We start from the raw sequence: 21,506 nt of genomic DNA, 5'->3' as shown, positions 1-21,506 counted from the left end.
CATAATGGTGACATTGGGGGAATTTTTAATTTTTTTTCTAAAATGTAAAGAACTAAAACAGTTAATTCTCAATAAATCTTATATGGACTTTTGTGAACATCTGACAGAAATGAAGTCAATCAGGTAAGCAATGAGCGAATCTGCTGCTGCTTCTCTTCTGTTTCTGCTTATTAACAGCAGGTGTTCATCATCAGTGCTCAATCATCACTTAATTAACCCCATCATTGTCTCATTAACTTTAACTGCTGCTGAGTAAATTTTGCTCAATTTAGAGAGGGACCAAATATTCTCTGAACTGAGTAAATTTTACTCTGAGGATTTTGCTGTTTACCTTTTAGAAAGTCGAGATTTCTGCTTTAAACACTTAGTGGATTAATCAAGTTTATTTAAAATTGTTCTAAAATGTTTAGAGTAAAGATTTTGATCATCTCCAAATACTGACTATATGTGTGTCTGTGTATGCAAGAAAGTGGAAAACGAGGGAGAAGTGTATCAATAAGTCATGACTGCAACAAATAGTGGCAGAAAACGATTTTTTAAAAGACCTTTATTTTGGCGTGGCGTGTGACGTCATAAGCCTGCGCCGCTCGCGTGCTGATTCAACTGGAGAAAGGTTTGTTTTAAAGCGTTTACACTTATAAAGCAATGGATTAAAGTTTCTGTTTTTTTTCTTTCAGTGCTAAATGTACCTGCTGTTGACAATATTATTTTAACCCTTTATACAATGCAGTACTAATTTACTCACAGTAATGAGGGCTTTTGTTTGAATAAAGATAGGATAAACTTTTTGTCCCCAAGAGGGAATATGTCTTGTAGAAAAAAAGTGCTACAAGTTGCTGTAAGCAGACAAAAAGATTAATAAAACAAACAAAACAATTAAGAACATATCTGAATAAAGTTTGAAAAAAGTTACAGAGATGTGAGTAATAAGTGTTTTATATAGAGGTAAAGTTGGTTTTATATTCACACATTCGTTCATTTAGAAGTCTCTATATTGTTTATCATGTTACTTTGAATATTCGATCGGAATTTGCATGCAAGTGTGATTTGAAAACAGCATTAACACTGTTTATTTAACTGTGAACAATGTTGTAGTTTGATAGTCATTTGCTGCTAATATGATTTCCCTATTTAGTATTTGCAATGAATACTTTTCTGAAATGATATTATTAAGGAGAATGTCTGAATATCTGAATATAAAACCCAACTTTACTTCTATCTTAGACTTGCCTGATTTCTTTAATGTTAATGACTCTCATATAAAGAAACTACTGAAGCAAGTGTTGAAGAGAAGTTATTTTGTTTCTGTTCATTGTTTTATTTATTTTAAACAGGACATTTTTATTGTTTTGTTTATTTTAAACAGGACAAAGTGTCAAAACACAGAGAAAAACTCCTGCTGAAGTGACTGATCTTCACACTGTTATAAAGATGGCGTTTATTAAAGAGGAGAGTGAAGATGTGAAGATTGAAGAAACATTCACAGTCAAACAGGAAGATCTGCAGGAACAAACAGGTTGGTTTTCACTCACAAACACCAACTCAGTCATTTGATCCTCATTCAGATATATTTTAATAATAAGAATACTAAATTAAATCCATCTTGCAGCCCTGAGTGTGCTGCCTGGTTCTCCTAAATGCACATAAGCACTCATAAGCTATGTTTCCATCCAAAAATGCGATTGAACAAAACTGGATTATTGCATAAAAGACATGCAAATAAAGCTGCGATACCATTCAAAGAGTCAAAGCGAACAAAATCATCACTTCCTGATTAATTGACGTCAAATATCAACAGTATAAATGGAATTTTCTGCAAAAAGAGAGGCTGCCTCTATGTTTTGTTCATCTAATAAATGACTTGCACCTCAGAATGCAATCCTGACTTGCAGTGAACGTGCGGTGGCGTTTGAAGGTGTCAGACGCGAAGCACAGACGCTCTTGATTCTGTAGGTCAATTATAATATAATAACACTAATACTTAAACGGTAAGACGTTTTAGAATGACCAAAACAATAGTTCAGATAATTTAAAGTGTGCTCAGCCTGCTGGTTTGTCCATTTATATATTTTTTTAAATCAAATGATCTCTTATAACAAAATCACATGACCTTTTTTAATGCTCATACTGAAATTTGTGCAGTAAAACTGTTTCCATCGCGATTTATGCGCATCTTCTCTTATCGAATAAAAAAGGTTTGTCCTACTCAGTAATATGCATTTTCAAAATTTATGCGCATCATGGTGTTTCCATCAACTGGTTTTTGTGCGCATATGCAGTGGCGCCTGCAGGGGTACGGCTGTACGCACTGTGCGTACCTACCATGAGAGGGCGCAAATTAATGCCGATTTATTTATTTATTTATTTATTTATTTATTTTTAACATAATTTAAACTGTGTACATTGCGACAAGATGACAAGCAAGCGAAAATATGAGTAAATAAAAGTGTGCGTTTGTATGTTTTAAAGTGTATGTAGCCTGCTTGCATGGCGGGGGATGGATAAAAAGAAATCTATTGGCCCTAGTTTTGTTGGCGGTTTATCCGCACACTAAAATTACAATTCAGATGGCTATTGTTTAAAACAAGAATCGAAATGAGTAAACGCTCTTTAAAACAATTAAACTTTATGGAGACATTTGCCAAAAGGCCTAAAAGTAATGAGACCAATATTGATTACCCACACGGTGTGGAGACCACAGTCTCAGCACCTGAGCCGCTGGAACTTCAGGCCCAGCCTTCATCGGACGATCCAGCAGCAAGCTGCTCGGCCTCCTCGCATGGAACCGTTACTTATGGACCCGCTACTTGCATGAAACCTCCTGTTTGTTTTGCCAGCCCACAGGTACCTGCTCCTTGCTGCCCGGTTACAACAATAAAAGACGTAGCAGATATTAGCACATTTACAGCAGATGAGCTTAAATTGGCTGCTGACTGCGTTAAACTCGCTGCACTGCAGAATAGATTCAGGCCACCCAGAGACTGGATCGCTCCGTCAAGATCCATTTTTGGGAAACAAAGGAAAATCCTTGATGAGTTTTTTTAATGAGACTTTATATCCAACACTGAGATATAGCATATCACAGGATGGTCTGTTTTGTGTGTCCTGCATACTTTTCTCCTCTGGCGACATGACTCTCCGGACAAAGCCATTAAGTGACTGGAGTAACGTGAAAAAAAATGTTACGAAGCACCTGTCCACTCCAGCACATTGGAGCGCTCAGTTACGTGCAGCAGATTTTTTAAGTGTGTGTGCAGGAAAGACGCAATTAATTTGTACAGCATTTGATCGTTCCCACCAAGAAACAACAGAACGAAACAAGTATGGTGTAAAAGCAATAATTGATTTAATTGCGGTTTGCGGACAGCAAAATATACCTCTCAGAGGTCATACAGACGAACGCAGCAATTTCCATGCGTTTTTTTAACTTCCGTGCAGATGGTGATGTAACTTTAAAACAGTATTTGTAGCTTGCACCTTCAAATGCAAATTACTGTGGGCATCAAATACAAAACGAAATTGAGTTGTGTGGGAAACAGATTCAGAACACAATTATTGATAAATGCAAACAAGCTCAGTGGTTCTCTTTGCTGTCGGATGAAACGGCTGACATCAGCAATTCAGAACAAATTTCCTTACTAGTCCGCTATGTGGATTGTGACAGTGGTAACTTTTCCGTTCGAAAAGTTCTTTTTATGCTTTATTTCTACTGCTGATACTACCGGCGAGACGCTAACAAAATCACTGCTGGAGAAGCTACAACAAATGAAATTAAAACCTTGCAATTCGGTGCGACAGGGGTATGATGGTGCTGGGAACGTAAGTGGCAAGGTGCGAGGTGTTCAAGTCCGTATTAAACAGCTGTATCCTGCCGCCACTTACGTGCATTCCAGAAACCATGCGCTTAATTTGGCAATAGTGCACTCAACACGCATCCCTTTGGTTAGAAATACATTAAATGCTGTACAAGACATCGTGTTGTTCATAACAGCTTCCCCTAAATGGCTGCAAGCCTTTTAAAGTGAAAGCAGCACAAAACAGCGTTTAAAAAAGTTTTCAGACACGCGCTGTTCTCAGCACGATGTGTGCATTAGCACTGTCATCCAAAACTACCAGCACATCTATGTGACAATGGATCAACTGAAGACTGAGGGGGACCCCAGGACCTGCAACACAGCGATGTCTCTAGGGAGAACAATGGAGTCGTTCGATTTCATTATCAGCATTATTGTGATTCAGGGATTACTACAATATCTGACGCCTCTTAGCAACAGTTTTCAAAATCCAACTTGTGATCTACAGAGTGCTGCTAGTAATGCTGGTGCATTAGTGACGATGCTTCAAAATAAAAGGGAAGATGCAACGTTCTGAAAAATGTGGGATCAAGGTTGTGAGCTGGCTTCCAAACTTCACATTAATCCATCGATCCCTCGCATAGTAACAATTCAGCCTATGCGGTCAAACACACCAGCAGCATCACCAGATGAATACTGGCGACGCAATCTGTTTCTTCCCTTCATAGATGGCCTTGCATCTGAAGTGAAAGACCGAGTTTGTCTGGCACTACCACGGTTGAAAGGCCAGTATTTGCTGCCGGACAAACTGTCAGAATTATCCGAAACATTGTGGCACAAGATCAAAAATGAGTATGGAACACTGATGCCCAGTGGTTGAGGGGTTCTGTGCGTACCTTGCAATAAAATCCTGCAGGCACCCCTGATGTTGTGTGCTACCATGGCAACTTCGAAAACTAAAAGAGCTCTGAAATGAGACACAGCTGTTCACAGCCAGTGAGCCGCGAAACTGCAGATTGTTGAATAGGCTACATTAGTAGCAATATATTTTTAAATATAGGCTATTATTTAGGCCTATTAATATGAAATTAAATATTTGTTATAAAACATAGTAAGTTAAATGTGCTTGATCGCGCGCATGTGCGTGAGAGAGAATTTGCGCTTACTGCCAATTGTTGCTTGCAAGAAAGTTTTAATGCATTGCAGGCTCACTGTAACATACAAAATGTTCTAAATGTAAGCATATAGGTTTAAAATAAATAAAAACCTGTGAACGCACAAGCAGTGAGATTTTTAATTTGCTCCTGAATCTGCTGCAAATCATTGCTTTCCCTTTGCCACTTGTTTCCTGCTGCCCGTGAGATAATATCTTTACATTAAAGTAACGCTGCTGCAGGTGCACAGCACGTATTATTTCCTGATTATTCCACTCATTTTACAGCTTTAAAGTCATTATTCAAGAAATGTAGTCTTCTTCTTTAAATTAGTCAGTGTCTTTCTTACCCCCATGCTCGCGTGGGTTTCCTCCAGGTTCTCTGGTTTCCCCCAAATCTAAAGACATGCGGCATGCGCTAGCTATGGTATGAACTGAATAAGCTAAATTGGCCGTAGTGTAGGAATGTGAATGAGTGTGTATGGATGTTTCCCAGTGAAGGCGTCTGCTGCATAAATCATATGCTATATAAGTTGGCTGTTCATTGCGCTGTGGTAACCCCAGATTAATAAAGGCACTAAGCCGAAAAAAATAAATTATTAAACATTATTAAGATGTTAAGTGAATTAAAATGCCATCAGGATATGGCAGGTAAATGTTAACATTACTTTGATTAGGCTTGAATTTAAGACTGAGAGTTAGCCTGCCCCGGACCAGGCTAGTTTTCCAGCATAAGTTGCCAGGGTAACTAAGTTTGAACTATCGTAAATTTGATTTATAAAACCGAATCAGCCATTAATAAACCTGACTTACCAAAATAAGCCTGGCTTTTTCTGTAAGCTTGGTTTATGGAATAGCCCCCAGGTCAGGAGCAGGTTTTATTCTCTAAACTCTGAGTTTCTGTCAGTCTCCTCCCCTTCTTTAAAGATGAAGCAGTATTTCTTGCTTAGCCTTACCTTTCCAGCCACTTATTTTTATGTGTATTTTGCATAGGCTATAAATAAAAAAAATGGGTTGATGGAAATGTCATGATGCACATAACTTTTGAAATAAAGGCATAAAAACATGCACATAACTGAGTAGGATAAACTTTTTATTTCATAAAAAAAGATAAACTTACGTAAACTACGCAAGCACTTTTACTGAACAAATTTCAGTGTGTGCATTAAAAAAAGATTTGTGATAAGGAATCATATGATAGGGCTGCTCGATTATGGGAAAAATTATAATCACGATTATTCAAAACGATTATCAGTTGAAGTCAATATTATTCGTCCTTCAGGAATTTTTCACAGAATTTCCAATAATATTTTTTCTTCTGGAGAAAGGCTTATTCGTTTTATTTCGGCTAGAATAAAAGCAGTTTTTAATATTTTGAATCCTATTTTAAGGTCAATATTATTAGCCCCTTAATACAATATATATTTTTGATTGTCTGCAGTAGAAACGTTCGAGGTTACAGAGGTAACCCTTCGTTCCCCGAGGAGGGGAACGGAAATGCTATAGGTGGATTTGATCTAGAAAATCTACGTATGGGAGGATTTGGTTCAGAAGCCGCTTGTCTGAAAGAGTATTGAACAGGCCAATGAAAGCCAATGAATTGGCAGCATAAGCTTGCGCAGGTGTGCTTTATTGCCAATTAACCCAGCATATAAGCACACGTGGAGCGAGCAAACGCCATCCTTTTAAGCTGAAGAGACTTTCTAACAGCTAAGGGACAGTCATTATGGCGATGGAATATAGCATTTCCATTCCACTCCTCGGGGAACGAAGGGTTACTTCTGTAACCTCGTACGTTCCCCTTCGGGTGGGGAACTCCAATGCTATAGGTGGATTTGATCTAGAAAATCCACATACGGGAGAACTATGGAAAACGCCATAATAACTGCACCTTACCAACGTCTACGATGAGCGGATAGTCAAGCAAGCGTGACGCACCCACATCATGGAAGCCGCGGTCCTCCAACGTGTCCCTGGCCCTTACTTATCCCACTTCAACAGAAGTTTTACGCATTTAGATATATATTTTTTTGGGAAGTCGTGAGCGTCTAGATAATTCTAGGAAAATATGACAGTGCGTTGGGAAGCGTGCAATCCAGAAAAGGGGGATGCTGCTGAGGCCATCCGCTACCCAATGGGATAAGATGGCAGAATTATATATGGACTAGCCCTAAGAAGGGGGAGTGCGCATAGAGAAGGTGGTTAGCGGAGAGGGAAGACACGGGTCCACCAAGAGGGGGGACTTAACCATGGCGGAATAAGCAAATGGGATCGCCTAGTGGGGATCACGCATAGCAGGCACCTATACCCAAAACGCGGGCTGACCAGTGGGCAGACCTTCAACATAGTGGGCCAGCAAGTGACTCCTCCGCTGAGTCAGTGCTGGGGGCCACGGAGGAATCTGCAGGGCTCACCTGACAGGGAACTTTACTGACAGATAAAAAGGCGCACATATCTCCGAGTTAGGGAAAATGGCGCACCTTAAGCGTACCGAGTTGTTTCCTCAATCACCAAAGGGTTACCTAATACCCTTGAGGAAACCAGCTCCACTCGCAGATTGATAAAACCTTGCAAATGTGTTGGGTGTTGCCCAGCCCGCAGCTCTACAAATGTCTGTTAGAGAGGCACCGCGTGTACACGCCCAAGAGGATGCATCGCTGCGAGTGGAGTGTGCATGCACTCCCGGAGGACACGGCTCACCTCTGCTCGAATAAGCGAGTGAAATGGCATCCACAATCCAGTTGGATTATCTTTGTTTCCCACACTACTTTAGATCATCTGAGCAGCTCTTTGTCTGTTATGGCGGTCGGCACTTCCCTGCTGCCGACCGCCATAACAGACAAAGAGCTGCTCAGATGATCTAAAGTACTGAGTACGGTCCACATAAATGCGCAGAGCGCGAATTGGACAAAGTAAGGAAAGGGCTAGGTCTGCCTCCTCCAGGGGCAGCGCTTGCAGGTTCACTACCTGATCTCTAAAGGGGGTGGTAGGAACTTTGGGCACATAACCAGGGCGGGGTCTCAGGATAACATGAGGCATGATAACATGAGCGATAACATGACGCTCGACAACAATAAATTGCGTGTCTAAGGAGGATTATTGTTTACCTGAGAGCTGTTCTCATCTGCAAACGCTGAGATCCGGATTAACTTGTAGTCTTCTCTTAAAAAAGACGCGGCTCTAGTTGCTGGTGATTTGTCCTGTCTCTACAGATTTGGTAAACGAGCGACCAGTGCTCTTTGTTTATTAGTTTGTTCGTATCGAATCGAACAAACTATTGCACTGAGTGTAAACATGTTAGCACTACAACCAAACTTTAACCTCGTGTAGGATTTTCACCGCATTTTGTGACCGGAATTACACACGCAGCTTTCTGACGCTACCTGCCGAGTGCATCTAAGTTTCCGGGAAATGCTGAGGTTTTTTTTTTTTTTTTCTCATTCGCCATGCGGTATCAAACATTGCATGAAAAATACACGCTTAGAGCAGTTCCTCGGCCTCCCGCCCTTTCCAAACCCTCCTAGCCTACCTAAATCTAAGAAGATTTCAGGAGGCTAACATTCTAGCCTTGCTTTTTACTAATGATGCTAACCATCCAGGATCTCGTTTTTAGTTTCAAAAACACCTTAACAGAAGTCCTCAGCCTTTCAGGCTTTCCCCCAGAGCCTTTTTCCAGCCACTCATTTAGGATTGGCGCAGCCACCACAGCAGCCTCTACTGGGCTCTCCCACCATCAGATCCAGACCCTCAGTCGCTGGTCTTCTGAAGCTTTCAAATCCTACATTTGCTTCAGTAAATACCACCTCAAGGAAGCCCAACAGGCTTTAACCAACCCCTACACTCTACTTCTAACGATCTCTCTTCTCCCGTTTAAACACCACCCCCATGTTCTGACCCCCGCAGGTATCCCTTCAAGCTCCAACTACCGCAGGAGTTACCCAGAATCCTCTCTTCTAAACCTCTACTTCAAACTATCTCTCTTCTCCCGTTTAGACATCAGCCCCAAGCTCTGACCCCCGCAGGGGTCCCTTCGAGCTGCAACTCCCACAGGAGTTACCCAGAGTCCTCTCTTCTACACTCTATTTCCAACTACCACTCTTCTCCTTTTTAGACACCACCCCCAAAGCTCTGACCCCCCCAGAGGTCCCTTCGAGCTCCCAACTCGCGCAGGAGTTACCCAGAATCCTCTCTTCTACACTCTACTTCCAACTACCTCTCTTCTCCCTTTTAGACAGGGGCCCCCTTTTTTACCCATCTTACCACATTATGTCCAGCCCCCTGATAGAACTCGTTTTCTTACCCTTCATAACCCTACATATGTAATGCCTCCCGCAAGAACCTCTTTCCTTTCCACATTATATTCAGCAGCCGAATATAGCTCTATTCTTCTTGCTTTTTTTTTTTTTTTTTTTTTAAATACCCTGCGGTCCCGAGCGATTATTTACTGCATTTTAGGGAGTTCTGAGATCCACCGAGCTCAGGCTCCCCTCTCGCTATGCCAACGGGAGGAAGCCCCGGGCTCAAGGATCCTTTGAGCTCAGGGCTCTCTCCCGGGACAGCATGCCAAACAAGCTTTTGATGGATCATTAGCTAAGTGTGAACTCTTGAAATATGAATAAAAATAGGTCATTTACAGCTTTCAAATCTGTGTCTTATCAATATGACCAAAATAACTTTTATGATCAATCACGTAAGAAAATGAAAACTGGACTGACAGTTTCAATTTACTATACCTTCTATGTTAAGCGGCTTTGACACAATTTACATTGTAAAAGCACCAGATAAAATGAATTGAATCTGCTTAAATTTGTACTGGTTGATGGACTGAACAAAATATGATCTGATTTCTTTTACATTTAATGTGCATCAAAATTACAGTTTGTAGCCAATGTTTCCAGAGTCTTTTCAGCTTTTGGGAAGTTTTTAAGACTAAATGAAAACTAATGTTTTTTTCAGACCTAATTGAAGATAATGAGGGGAGTAAAGAGGAGGAACATCATGTCAAAATTGAGGACAAAACTCATTTAGAGACTGGTATTTTGAACAGGAGAAACAAAAATCGTTTTACCTGCACTCAGTGTGGAAAGAGTTTGGCAAGCAAAAGCATACTGAAGATTCACATGATGATTCACAATGGAGAGAAACCATTCACATGCACTCAGTGTGGAAGGAGTTTTAACTTCTTATCACACCTTAATCACCACATGAGAATCCACACTGGAGAGAAACCATTCACATGCTCTCAGTGTGGAAAGAGTTTCAGCCAATCATCACACCTTAATAAACACATGAGGATCCACACTGGAGAGAAACCATTCACGTGCACTCAGTGTGGGAAGAGTTTCAACCAATCATCATCCCTAAAAAAACACATGAGGATCCACACTGGAGAGAAACCATTCACTTGCACTAAGTGTGGAATAAGTTTTATCTGCTTATCACATCTTGATCAACACATGAGGATCCACACTGGAGAGAAACCATTCACATGCACCCAGTGTGGGAAGAGTTTCAGCCAATCATCATCCCTTAATAAACACATGAGGATCCACACCGGAGAGAAACCATTCCCATGCACCCAGTGTGGGAAGAGTTTCAGCCAATCATCATCCCTTTATAAACACATGAAGATCCACACTGGAGAGAAACCATTCACATGCACTCAGTGTGGGAAGAGTTTCAGCCAATCATCAAAGCTTAATCTACACATGATGCGCCACACTGGAGAGAAACCATTCACCTGCTCTTAAGCTGCGGTCACACTGAAGTTTTCTCCCCATAGACTTCCATTCATGCAAATGCATCAGACCGGAAACGCAAGTTCGTGCGTCAAGTTTGTGCGTCGTTGCATCCCTTGATTGTGTGAGACCCACACTGGAGAGAAACCATTCACATACACTCAGTGTGGGAAGAGTTTCAACCGATCAGCAAACTTTAATGAACACATGAAGATCCACACTGGTGTGAAAGAGTATATGTGCTTAAGTGTGAGAAGACTTTTATTACAGCTCCAAAATTTAAACTGCACCAGACGATTCACACTGGAGAGACCGTACAAGTGTTCACACTGTGACAAGAGGTTTAGTCAGTTAACACATCTGAAAACAGAAGAGGATTCACATTGGAGAGAAACCGTACAGATCTGATCAGTGTCTACAGAGTTTCACTCAGTCGGCGTAGCTTAAGAAACACATGGACAAAAATTTGCACACATGACATGAATGCAGCAAAACATTTTCTCATGTGCACAGGATGTTTCATGTCTGAATAATGTTTGAAAAGGCTGAGTGACGGTATACAGTTTTCCAACACTCCTACACTGCAGTAGGTGGGGTGGTAAATGTGTTGCGCTCTTCGCGTTTACCGTAAACACAATGATGGAGGCTGAGAGAAGAACAGTTTCATAAACATCTGGCAAACAGCATCTCTGCGGCTTAAAATCTTTTTGCAAGTGACTGTACAGATGTGGATACAACTGTACTCCACTCTCCATTGTATTCATGTAGCTAGTGTTGTTTTGGATGATGTTCTCTGTCTGACTCCCTGAATAAGAAACATCACTGGGAAGACACCGCACATCAAAGAAGGTGGAGCTCCAGAATGGTTAGTTTGCAGTATACCAGAACCACCTCAAGTTTAGAAAACCCATATAATTGTCCTGTGTTGCAGCTTTTATTAGTAAAGTTTCTTTACTTTTGGTACAAGATTCTTTGTAGTTTACTATATTTACTTTTTTTTTTTTTTAGTAAAATAAAAACTTGATGAATATTTTATGATTTAGTCAGAGCGACAGGTATTAAGTTTTACAATATTAATACACTGTGATGATTCCAGATTGGAGTATGTGGTAAATTCTGATTGGATGCCTGCATTACTCCTCAATGGGTATATAAAAGTTGTTGTGCTAGCTACCCCAGGATGCTGTGGTTACTGAAGAGTCCACATGTCAAGACCTGCCATCTCATTGGTTTTGTTTTGCATTACTTTTTTCATGCAGTTAAAGTTTTGTTGTGATTTATATCCTAAGTTCTGTATCTTCATTATTATTCCTAGACATTTGTTGGTTGCTTTGATTAATTGTTCTATGAGTTACATTTTATAATAAATAATTTGCATTCAGGCTATTTTGTTGGTTCATCTCTTTTTTATGTTGTGATTCAAACAAACAGGTCATAACACTTTGTGAAGTGTTTCTAGTTGTACCCGAGATCTTGTCCTTTCATTCACAACTATAGGTGAGAGTAGGAACCTAGATTGAGTGGTAAATTGAGAACATTGCCTTTCGTCTCAGCTCCTACACCACAAGAGACAATCACATCAACTGCATTACTGCTGCCGCTGCACTGATCCATCTTTAAATCTCCCATTCGATTCCTCATGAAAAACACAGATACTTGAACTCCATTTGGGGTAAGGAACTGGAGATGGCCACTTTTTTCCAGTAAAGTACACTAGCCACATTTCCACTGTTGGACCAGTGCAAGGCAGGGCTTTTATCGGGCTGGGCCTGGCTAATCGCTCGGGAGGTTGAGGAGTAAGGCCGAAATAATGTTGCGTTTTCAATGTCGTGTTAGTAGCCCGCACCGCGTAACGCAAACCGTGCCCGGAGAACATCCCCCAAATCAAGCGTTACACAACCCGCTCACTACAGCGGAAATCAGGCAAATAAAGCACATCATCGCATCATCATGAAACCATTAAAATGAAGACTACAGAAACAAACAAATGACACGTTACTGTACAACATTACATTATGTCTATACGCAAATGCCTGTGTGTCCTCATTCATCATATTCATTTACTCGCCGACTGACTGTTGGCATCGAACATCGATTGGTCTCACCAGCGTAGGGAGTGCACCATCCATAATATAACACCACAGAAATTCTTCGTTAGTAACTCGGTAGAAAATGTATTTTCTAACATCCTCATTTAGATAGACACAGTCAAACATTCAGCCCAAATACTCCGGAGAGACCTGAAACATTAATAATATTTCCCTATAGGCTATATGACACTTAATAGGTGATTACCCTTTATTTAAGGATGTTGCAAATTATATCTTAAGTAAAGGAAAGTGTTCAGTATTTTTGAACATAAGAGCAAGTAATAAACTGTAGCCTATATTTTGTTGCGCTCAGCAGCTATCCACTAATAAAGCTCTTCATGTATTTAAGAAAAACAGATAGCCTACAGATAAAAAGGTCGCCTTGTTTCTGCTTTCACTCACCCAAAAAATCATTGTATCCAAATACTTTATAAATAATATTTTTAGACCTCCTATGGTGTTTGTTGTTTTTATAAAATATCTAAAATCTTTTTTTTTTTCATATGGCCTTTGTAAAATGAAAATTAAATATGGCTTTAAAATGGTTTGATTTATGTATTGTATATACCTAAATTAGTTTAGCTTTTGTTTGTTTAATATTGGTTTGTTTATTAAATGTGATTTTATTATATACCATATTTGTAATTCTTTAAATTATTTCAATATAGCTTAGGCTATTTTATGAAGATATGACACTATTGTTTTGAGCCAACAAAAGTGGACTCGAAAAGTGTGTAAAGTTTTATGTCTTTCTGTTGTGTTCATATTGTGTATTATCTCCAAAATAAATAATAAGAAAAAAGCCGCGCGGCATCAACAGAGCTGTGAAGGGAGCGCTCTTTTGCTCGGTTTCACACACACATGCAGGCATCTAAACACGCACAAACACACCTTTTAAACTAGACAAAAACTCTCAACAATCTTAACTGGCTGCTGTGTTTAATATAGTGTAAAGATTATTATGTGTTATTGAAACATCAAGGAGGATGCAGCAAAGAAAAGTCACTTATAAATTAAAACTTTATTATTTTATGCAACAGCCTTACATTTAAAAGGGAAACATAAGGGTGATCATAAACAAAAAGATTACCAGCCTTTAAGGCTAGATGTTTTCTTTCTCTTTTTTTTTTTTTTTTTTTGGCGCATGTACTGGGAAAACTATTGTTCGCCTCTTATTTCATTCCACCCCGAAGCCCCAGTTTGGCCCAAGGTATTCGGCAGGCCAAAAAAGGCCAGCCGCTGGCCCAGAGAAAGCCTCGCTTTGGCCCGATTAGGCCCCGGAAGTGAGAGTGGAAACGCGACTGGCCTTGGCTCGCCCTGGCTCACTCGCTTTAGGCACGATAGTGGAAACGCGTCTAATGGTTTCTTAGAGGTGCTGTTTCTTTCCCTGCCATGTCACACTCAGCAGCAAACCGTCCCACTGCATGCTGAGGTTCCATGTCCTATGAAGCCAAAAATACAACGTTACCTGCAAATGGTGGAGACAATCCTAGCCTGCACCTAAAATTCTGTCAGTAAAATCTATTACATTTTTGAGATCAGCCTCGAAAATAACACGTTTACAAAATAAAATGAATAAATAGATGGATGGATAGACATTGTAGTGGTGGAAGGGTAAGTTAAATGGCTTGTGTAGATGTTAGATGATCACACACACACAAGTAATAGCTTCCAGCTTGTTTTTATTACGTTCTTCAGCAGGAACATGCTTTTCTGTTCTCTCGCTCCCACCACCGGCTTTCGCCTCTAGCTTCACCCACTTCTGTTACGTCACTTGACACACAATAAACTACATCCCCCCTCTTTAAGCTGGTGACAAGGCAACAGAAAGTAAAAAAAATAAATAAAATCAGGTAAATGTACATACATAAGCAATATTAGATGGAGTAAAAAAAAAAGTAGACTCGTCGGAGAAATAAGAGAGCACCTGATAAAATGAAGACATGAAAAACCCAATGATTAGTATGCACAGAAAGAACATCAGAACAAGCTGCATACTAAATCAGGTCATAACAAAATCTTTGTAACATTGGTTAGGACGGCTGACTCTCCCTGAATGAGTTATCACTAAACATTTAAAGAGCCCATATTATAGGCTCAGAACGCTTATATTTCAATTTTTGAAGTCCCAAACAACAGGATGATATGTATGCAAGGTTAAAAAACACTTTCAATGTCTTATAATATAGAATTATTTTTACCTCCTTTTCTCACCGACTCCCATATGAATCGTCCTAGCGACCTAGTCTCCAAGCCCCTCCTTTACATGACGCTAATTTGCGGTGATTGGCCGTATGACCCAGTCTGTTGTGATTGGACTACTGCATGTTACATCACCATGTCCATCACCATCTCTGGACTACAGTTCATCCTAACAATATACAGCGATTTTATAGTGTAATAAAAGAAAACATGACCTCGATTTTGCCCTATCAATTTGAACCTGCATCTGATGAGGAAGAGGCCACAGTTGCAGAAAACCAAGCGAGTCAACTTCAAACACGATTGGAGCAGGACATTTCTCAATGGTAAGTGTCAATATTGTTAATGGCACTTCGAGTTGTATTCGTGACAAACTAATTAATTACCTCTTGAACTTATGTAGGTGCACATGTGGAAACTGCATCAAAATGCCAAGTGAGGTTGAAAACCTTTGCTGCAAAGAAGTACGACAGTACAGTATTGTTTCTGCTGTAAATGAGCATTTGACGATTAGTACGTCGTCCTCAAGTGAGGAAATAGAGGTAAAGTTGTTGTTTTTTATTCAGACAATCTCCATAATAATATAATGTGTTTACAAGTCAGTCTTGCATGCTAATTCCGATCGAATATTCATAGTAACATGGTAAACAATATAGAGACTGCAATAGGATTGAATGTGCGAATATAAAACCAACTTTACTTCTATAGTGAGGAAAGCTATAAACTAACACAATCCAAATTTGATGTACTTTTTTTACACCTATACAAAGGTTTGAAGCACTGAACAGTCAATTTGTATTATTTATATGTATATAATTTTATAGGAACGTGTTTAAGAGTGTTAATGTTTTATACCAGTAAAAACATTAGCATTGCAACTTGTGTTGGATAGTAATAACCTCTTATGCCAATACAAATATTTGTTATTATAAGTTGTTATACAAGTTAACAAAGAAAACTAATTTCTATATTTATGATTTTTTTATGGTCACATATACAATTTTATTTGTCTACTGAAGTTAATATGTATTATTCATATGTAACTATATATCATAGCAAGCTGTTTTAGATTTACGTTTTATGCCACTACAAACATTTATGTTTTATAAGTTATTATAAAAATATATATTTTTTATTCATTGTCACATATAAAATTGTTTTGTCCACAAAAGGTAATCATTATTATTCATATGCATAAACATGTAATGTCATATCAGTTTGTTTTGGAGAGTGTTAAAGTTGTATGCCAATCCAAACACTTATGTTATTATGAATTATTATACAAGTGTTTGTTGTCTGAAAACTTCACCTCCCCCCAATCTTACCATCGTAGGTTACAAGAAGGATTAACCAGATTCCAGACCAACCAACATGCATGATACACCATCCAGGCTTTGAACCCAACTGTCTGAATCCATATACACTGCAGAACATCTACAACATTTACCAATGTGACTATGGGCGTCTAAGGCTTAGAACAACAGAGTAAGTACATTTTGATTAACCCCACAAATAATAACATTAGTGATCCACTTTGATATGGGATAAAAAGAACATGTAAATCATGACAATTGAATCAGATATGTTAATTAAACGATCTTTATTCACAAAATAAATTGTCACACAGATTTAAAAAAAAATTTTTTTATTTGTTTTAGGCAGTTCCGCTACCTGGCGTACCGCAGTTTTGTCAGCTGGTGCTGGGGCTACTTGGGTCGGAGTGTTCGTGTTGTAATTCCTTGCTGTGTTATAACCCGGATACGGCAGGCATTTCCAGATCAGGCTGGTCGGTATGTTGGCTTCCGACCCCCTCTTGACTTAACCGTGACTTGTGATGGGCAATTGCTTCTTCCTTTGTTGGTCTGTCGTATTCTGCACAAAGGGGCTTGGGAATGGGAATTTTCTTCAATTCATCCACAAATGGAGAGGGGTCCATAATGATGACCTCGAAGACCAGTTTCAGTAGCTCCTCAACATATCCTATAATTAGAATTTATATTGTAATTTTGTTATATATTTATTGAATGTAAATTACTTATTTATTTCTAAAAATAAAACTGTTTTATAACTTACTATAGGTTGGTTCTGTTTTTAATGCCCGTGTTGTCCATTCCCCTCTTTTTGATTTTGGCAACACCATTTTGTACATTGCTTGTCCTGTAGCGGTTGTGGCTTGTTGACGGTTTGCGTTTTCATTGTGATGAAACGCTGCAAGGTACAGTCTATAATAGCAAAGCAGACAATTAACAAAGAGAATAAACAAAAAAAGGCAAACTGATGCATGTTGTAATATTTTGAGTACCTGCACAGCATTCCCATGAACGGGAAAACAACGTTTTTTGGTGTAAATCTTAGAATAAGGCTGTGGAAAGCCTCAAGTGAAGATGTCTGATAATGATGACTCAATTTCTCAACATCCTTCAGCACCCTCTTGTTGCACAGTACTCTTTCAACTTTGAAGAGAGCCTGTGACCCTGCATTATTAGAAACTGTAAGTAATAGTACTTTCTCTTGTAGAATTAACTTCACCCAATTATTCATTCAATAAGTAGTGCAAGAAACACAAAGTGTATAAAAGTGACAAATTAACAATAACTACCTGGTTGAAACCATTTCTTTGGGTCCTTTGAAGCTCTAAGTGGATGTGCACACTTGGGAAATAAAGCATTGTCATGCGTGTGCACATTCTGGAGGTGGTTAATCAGCGAAATCCACTTGGCCACCTTCTCTGGTCTCGATGTAGAGGAAGTGACGCAGCAGTAAACATGATTTCTGATGCTACGTTGCCACTTCTTCACCAATTCACACTCCTTGTTTTTTCCCAGTTTATTCAATTTCTTAAACAAACCTGTTAAACAGAAAAATGAATAATAATAAACAATAATGAATAAAAACCTATTTCACTGTACATTCAAATGTGCTTAGAATGTCAAATACTAACCCTTCTCGAAGTGCCATACATCGTAGAACTGGGTTATCTTGCGCTCCCTGAGATACTTTTGGATCTGTGTATGACGGTCAGTGACGATGTAATCCACCTCTAACCCGTTGTTCTCCAGTAGATCCAGACATCTCTTCAGCCCTTCTTTCTCCATATGGTAGCTACCTCCAACCTCATTGCTCTAAAAATGCATAGCAATATTAAAATTGGTTTATTTAAAAATTGTAATACATCTTTAGTCAATGTTTTATATATATATATATATATATATATATATATATATATATATATATATATATATATATATATATATATATGAAGTTACACACCTGAACAAGCTGGAGGTCCACAATTGTATTACTCTGCATGTCTATTACTGTGTAGCTTCCAAATTTGGCTGAATGGCCTACACCAAAAAGTGGGAGCATAAATAAAATTCAACGTGAGAATATACTAAAATAATGGTCTAATAACTTAAGAAAACGCATGACATACCTGGTGAGTCAGCACGCATATCTCCTGCAATAGCAGTCTTTCATCCCTCTTTTAACTTTGCTATTATGTTTTGCTGCTCACTTTTCCACTTGTGAACAATTGCTGGTTCCAAAAAACTTATGCAATGTCGACGAAATGTGTCATACTGGAACAAGTTTAATTGCACAGCCTTAAAAATCTATACAAGAGAAAAAAAATGTATTAATAAATAATATTAAAAATTTTGATTTCATAAAATCAGATATTTATTCATATAATAATTTACTACCTTCTGTAGTTGGATAAATGAGCCTCCTATAAAATAAGTGGCTGCTGATAAGAGGATGTTTCCAACCGGTGTACTTCCAACAAATGGCTGGCTCAGCCACTTTCTGTTGTACATACACTTGGGGCAAATCTGGCTGAAAGCAACATATGTGCCAATGCGGTGTTGCTCCGTATCACACTTTGATTTGCAAATTGGACACGTTGCAAACAGCTCCCGCAAACATGTTTCAAAAACAATGTATTTTGCATCTCCATACATGGGCCTTTCCACAATCCTAATAAATAAAGAATTATTTGTAAAGTTTTAAAATAAATCCTCTTATAATAAACTTTAAAAAAATACCTTTAAAAAAAGGGTATTACTTACGACATTTCTGATTCCTGTGAAATGGTTGTGTCGTCTGGTTTAAAAGTTGAGTCATGAGGTTCTGTCTCAAAGTCTATGTCTGAGGCCCCGTTTACACTAATGCGTTTTAAGTTTTGCTACGGTTACGCCAACCGTCCACACTACGCCGGAGTTCTCGAGCGCCGAAAACGGAGCGTTTCGAAAACGCTGGAGAGGCCGTTTTCATTCTGAAACGCTGCTGCTCCGTCTCAGTGTGGATGATGGAAAACGGAGACATCTGAAAATGGAGGCGGGGCTGCAGACATTCGCTTTTCTGATTGGGGCTTTTCCTGAATATTAAGTAGCCTAACACACGCAGTTCAGTCCTGCATCTTCTCCGTGTAAGTTCAGACTTCGCAAGTTTGATCAAGGCTGCAGTCTCTTCTTCTCAGTTTGATATGGAAAACATACCGAGGACACGCGTCAATCTTCAAAGGGAACAGTGTACTTTATAACTTCATTCACATCACCCTGGCTACGTTGTTTCACTTTCTCAACAATAAAATGTAAACATGATTTAAGGAACTGCCTATTTTCATTTTAATATTAGCAACTTAGACAGCAGAAATGTTGAGGCGTCGTGCTGCATATATGAGCGTCATCTTCACTGTGTGGATATTTATAACAAAACGGAGCCGATAACAACTGCCTCCTTTCAATTTCAGTGAAAATACGAAACACACCCTCTCTTTTGCTGAATATCAGTTTCAATAATCGATAATGGCCATTATAAAAGTATAACATACAATAAGTTTATACATTATAGGAAATAAAGGCAAGCGATCAGTCAATATACAGAATAGGCTACGTAGTTACATTAATCATTAACTTATCTTTGCGCTCAGCCAAAACACGTTACCTGAGAACAAGTAATAGATTCCAATGACCAACGTCAGGGAATATGTCGTTAGATAAAGACAACAAGATGAATGAAATAGCCCGTTTAATAAATATAGTGAGATTAGATCCAGCGGGAGATGCTTGGTGAGAAGTCCGACTAGCACTGCTCTAATCTGGGTAGATGGGCTGCAGCGCTTGCCCGAGAGTGTCTGTGTGGTCACGTGATGTGCGTTTTCAGTGTTTTGGTGTGGACGGAGAGCTGTTCAGAAACGCTGGGTAAAACGCGAGTGTGGACGTGGATCGTTTTCATTCTAAAACGCCGTTTTAAAACTAAAACGCACTAGTGTAAACGGGGCCTGAGTCTTCCTCTTCCACCTCCTCCTCTTCCAATTCCAGATGAGGTCTTTTGGTTGTGCTGACAGCAGGAGCCTTTATAGGTGTTGAGGCAAATGGTACATCAAAGGATGTCGTTATTGTGCCAACAGTTTCACATTTAACTGTTGCCTGTGACCCTTAAAAAGACAATTATGTAAGTTTAGTTGCAACAAATATAAGCTTTAGAGAGTGCTATTAAAATAAATTAGAGCTTTATTACTGAATGAAAACACAACATTTATAAAAATTATACCTTTACTCCGAAAGTGCGACTCTTTCAGCGTTCTTAAGGACAGCTGTGTGCCAACAGATGTTTTTGTTATATCATCCGTTTGTGTAGTCACATTCACAGTTTCTAGAGAGTCAGTCTGACAAGCCACATCTACACGTACACATCCACTTGGAATGGTCTGCTGTGATGTACTCTATACAAAAAAGGACAAAAAAAATCAATAAAAATGACATTGGGCATAAACATAATTCATTTAAAATATCAATTTAGTAAGAGGTAAAGTTGGTTTTATGTTCAGATATTCAGACATTCTCTATAATAATATTTCAGAAAAGTATTCTTTGCAAATTCTAAATAGAAAAAACATATTAGCAGCAAATGACTCTCCAAGTCATTGTTCACAGTGAATTAGGTTAATGTTGTTTAGAACTCATACTTGCATGCTCATTTCGATCTAGTTTTTACAGTTACATGGTAAACAAAATAGACTTCTAATTAAACGAATGTGCGAATATAAAACCAACTTCACCTCTGTACTTTAGTAAACATCACCGAATACACAACGAATATAAAATTTTACGCTACATTATAGTTCAGGTGTGCATACATCATCTAAAAAAGCGCGGAGAACAAAGCCGGAACCATTGTTGCAAGTAACTAATGTTAGCTGTATTTACAGAAAGAAATACTGCTTGTGATCTTTAATTTACAACACGATTGTTGCATACAATACATTGTATCAAAGTGTCGATAATTTTACATAACTTATCAATAGTACAATTTGTTTTATGTCAATGTTAGCACACCTAACGTTAGCCCACCGCTCTTTAATAAACAAACACCCATGGTAACTTATATGGTCAGCAGCCTAATGCCAAAACTTATTGTAAAATCAATACAATAGTCTAACAGCGTATTGTTATATACAACTATATTCTATACATTCAGTAATCCAAATTTCATTCAGTGGAGTTTCGATTTTCCCGGGTTTGCG

The 21,506-nt window shown here is 38.9% G+C and overlaps 2 protein-coding genes and 1 long non-coding RNA gene across 3 annotated transcripts in view; 1 reads left to right on the top strand and 2 right to left on the bottom strand.

Moving 5' to 3' along the window:
* The window catches only part of LOC141381964 (uncharacterized), a 1,176,553-nt gene that overhangs the window by 990,644 nt on the left and 164,403 nt on the right, over nt 1–21,506 (bottom strand). The window lies entirely within an intron of this gene.
* LOC103910779 (uncharacterized) lies at nt 555–12,067 on the top strand. Its single transcript, XM_068220417.2, has 3 exons — nt 555–613; nt 1,367–1,516; nt 9,904–12,067. The coding sequence occupies exons 2-3, from the start codon at nt 1,432–1,434 to the stop codon at nt 10,695–10,697; spliced, it is 879 nt and encodes a 292-aa protein (XP_068076518.1). The 5' UTR covers nt 555–613; nt 1,367–1,431; the 3' UTR covers nt 10,698–12,067.
* Nucleotides 16,565–20,313, bottom strand: LOC103910778 (uncharacterized). The gene is made up of 9 exons (XM_073948754.1): nt 19,048–20,313; nt 18,682–18,955; nt 18,414–18,591; nt 18,248–18,324; nt 17,919–18,099; nt 17,577–17,825; nt 17,280–17,451; nt 17,051–17,199; nt 16,565–16,957 (listed from the first exon to the last, which is right to left on the bottom strand). Exons 3-9 carry the CDS (start codon nt 18,430–18,432, stop codon nt 16,725–16,727), a joined length of 1,080 nt encoding a protein of 359 aa, XP_073804855.1. The 5' UTR covers nt 18,433–18,591; nt 18,682–18,955; nt 19,048–20,313; the 3' UTR covers nt 16,565–16,724.

The sequence above is a fragment of the Danio rerio genome, chromosome 4 (genome assembly GCF_049306965.1).
Source record: "Danio rerio strain Tuebingen ecotype United States chromosome 4, GRCz12tu, whole genome shotgun sequence".
In the NCBI taxonomy this organism is placed as follows: domain Eukaryota; kingdom Metazoa; phylum Chordata; class Actinopteri; order Cypriniformes; family Danionidae; genus Danio; species Danio rerio.
Note: the sequence above shows the minus strand (reverse complement) of the source record. Positions and strands in the feature narration are given on the sequence as shown.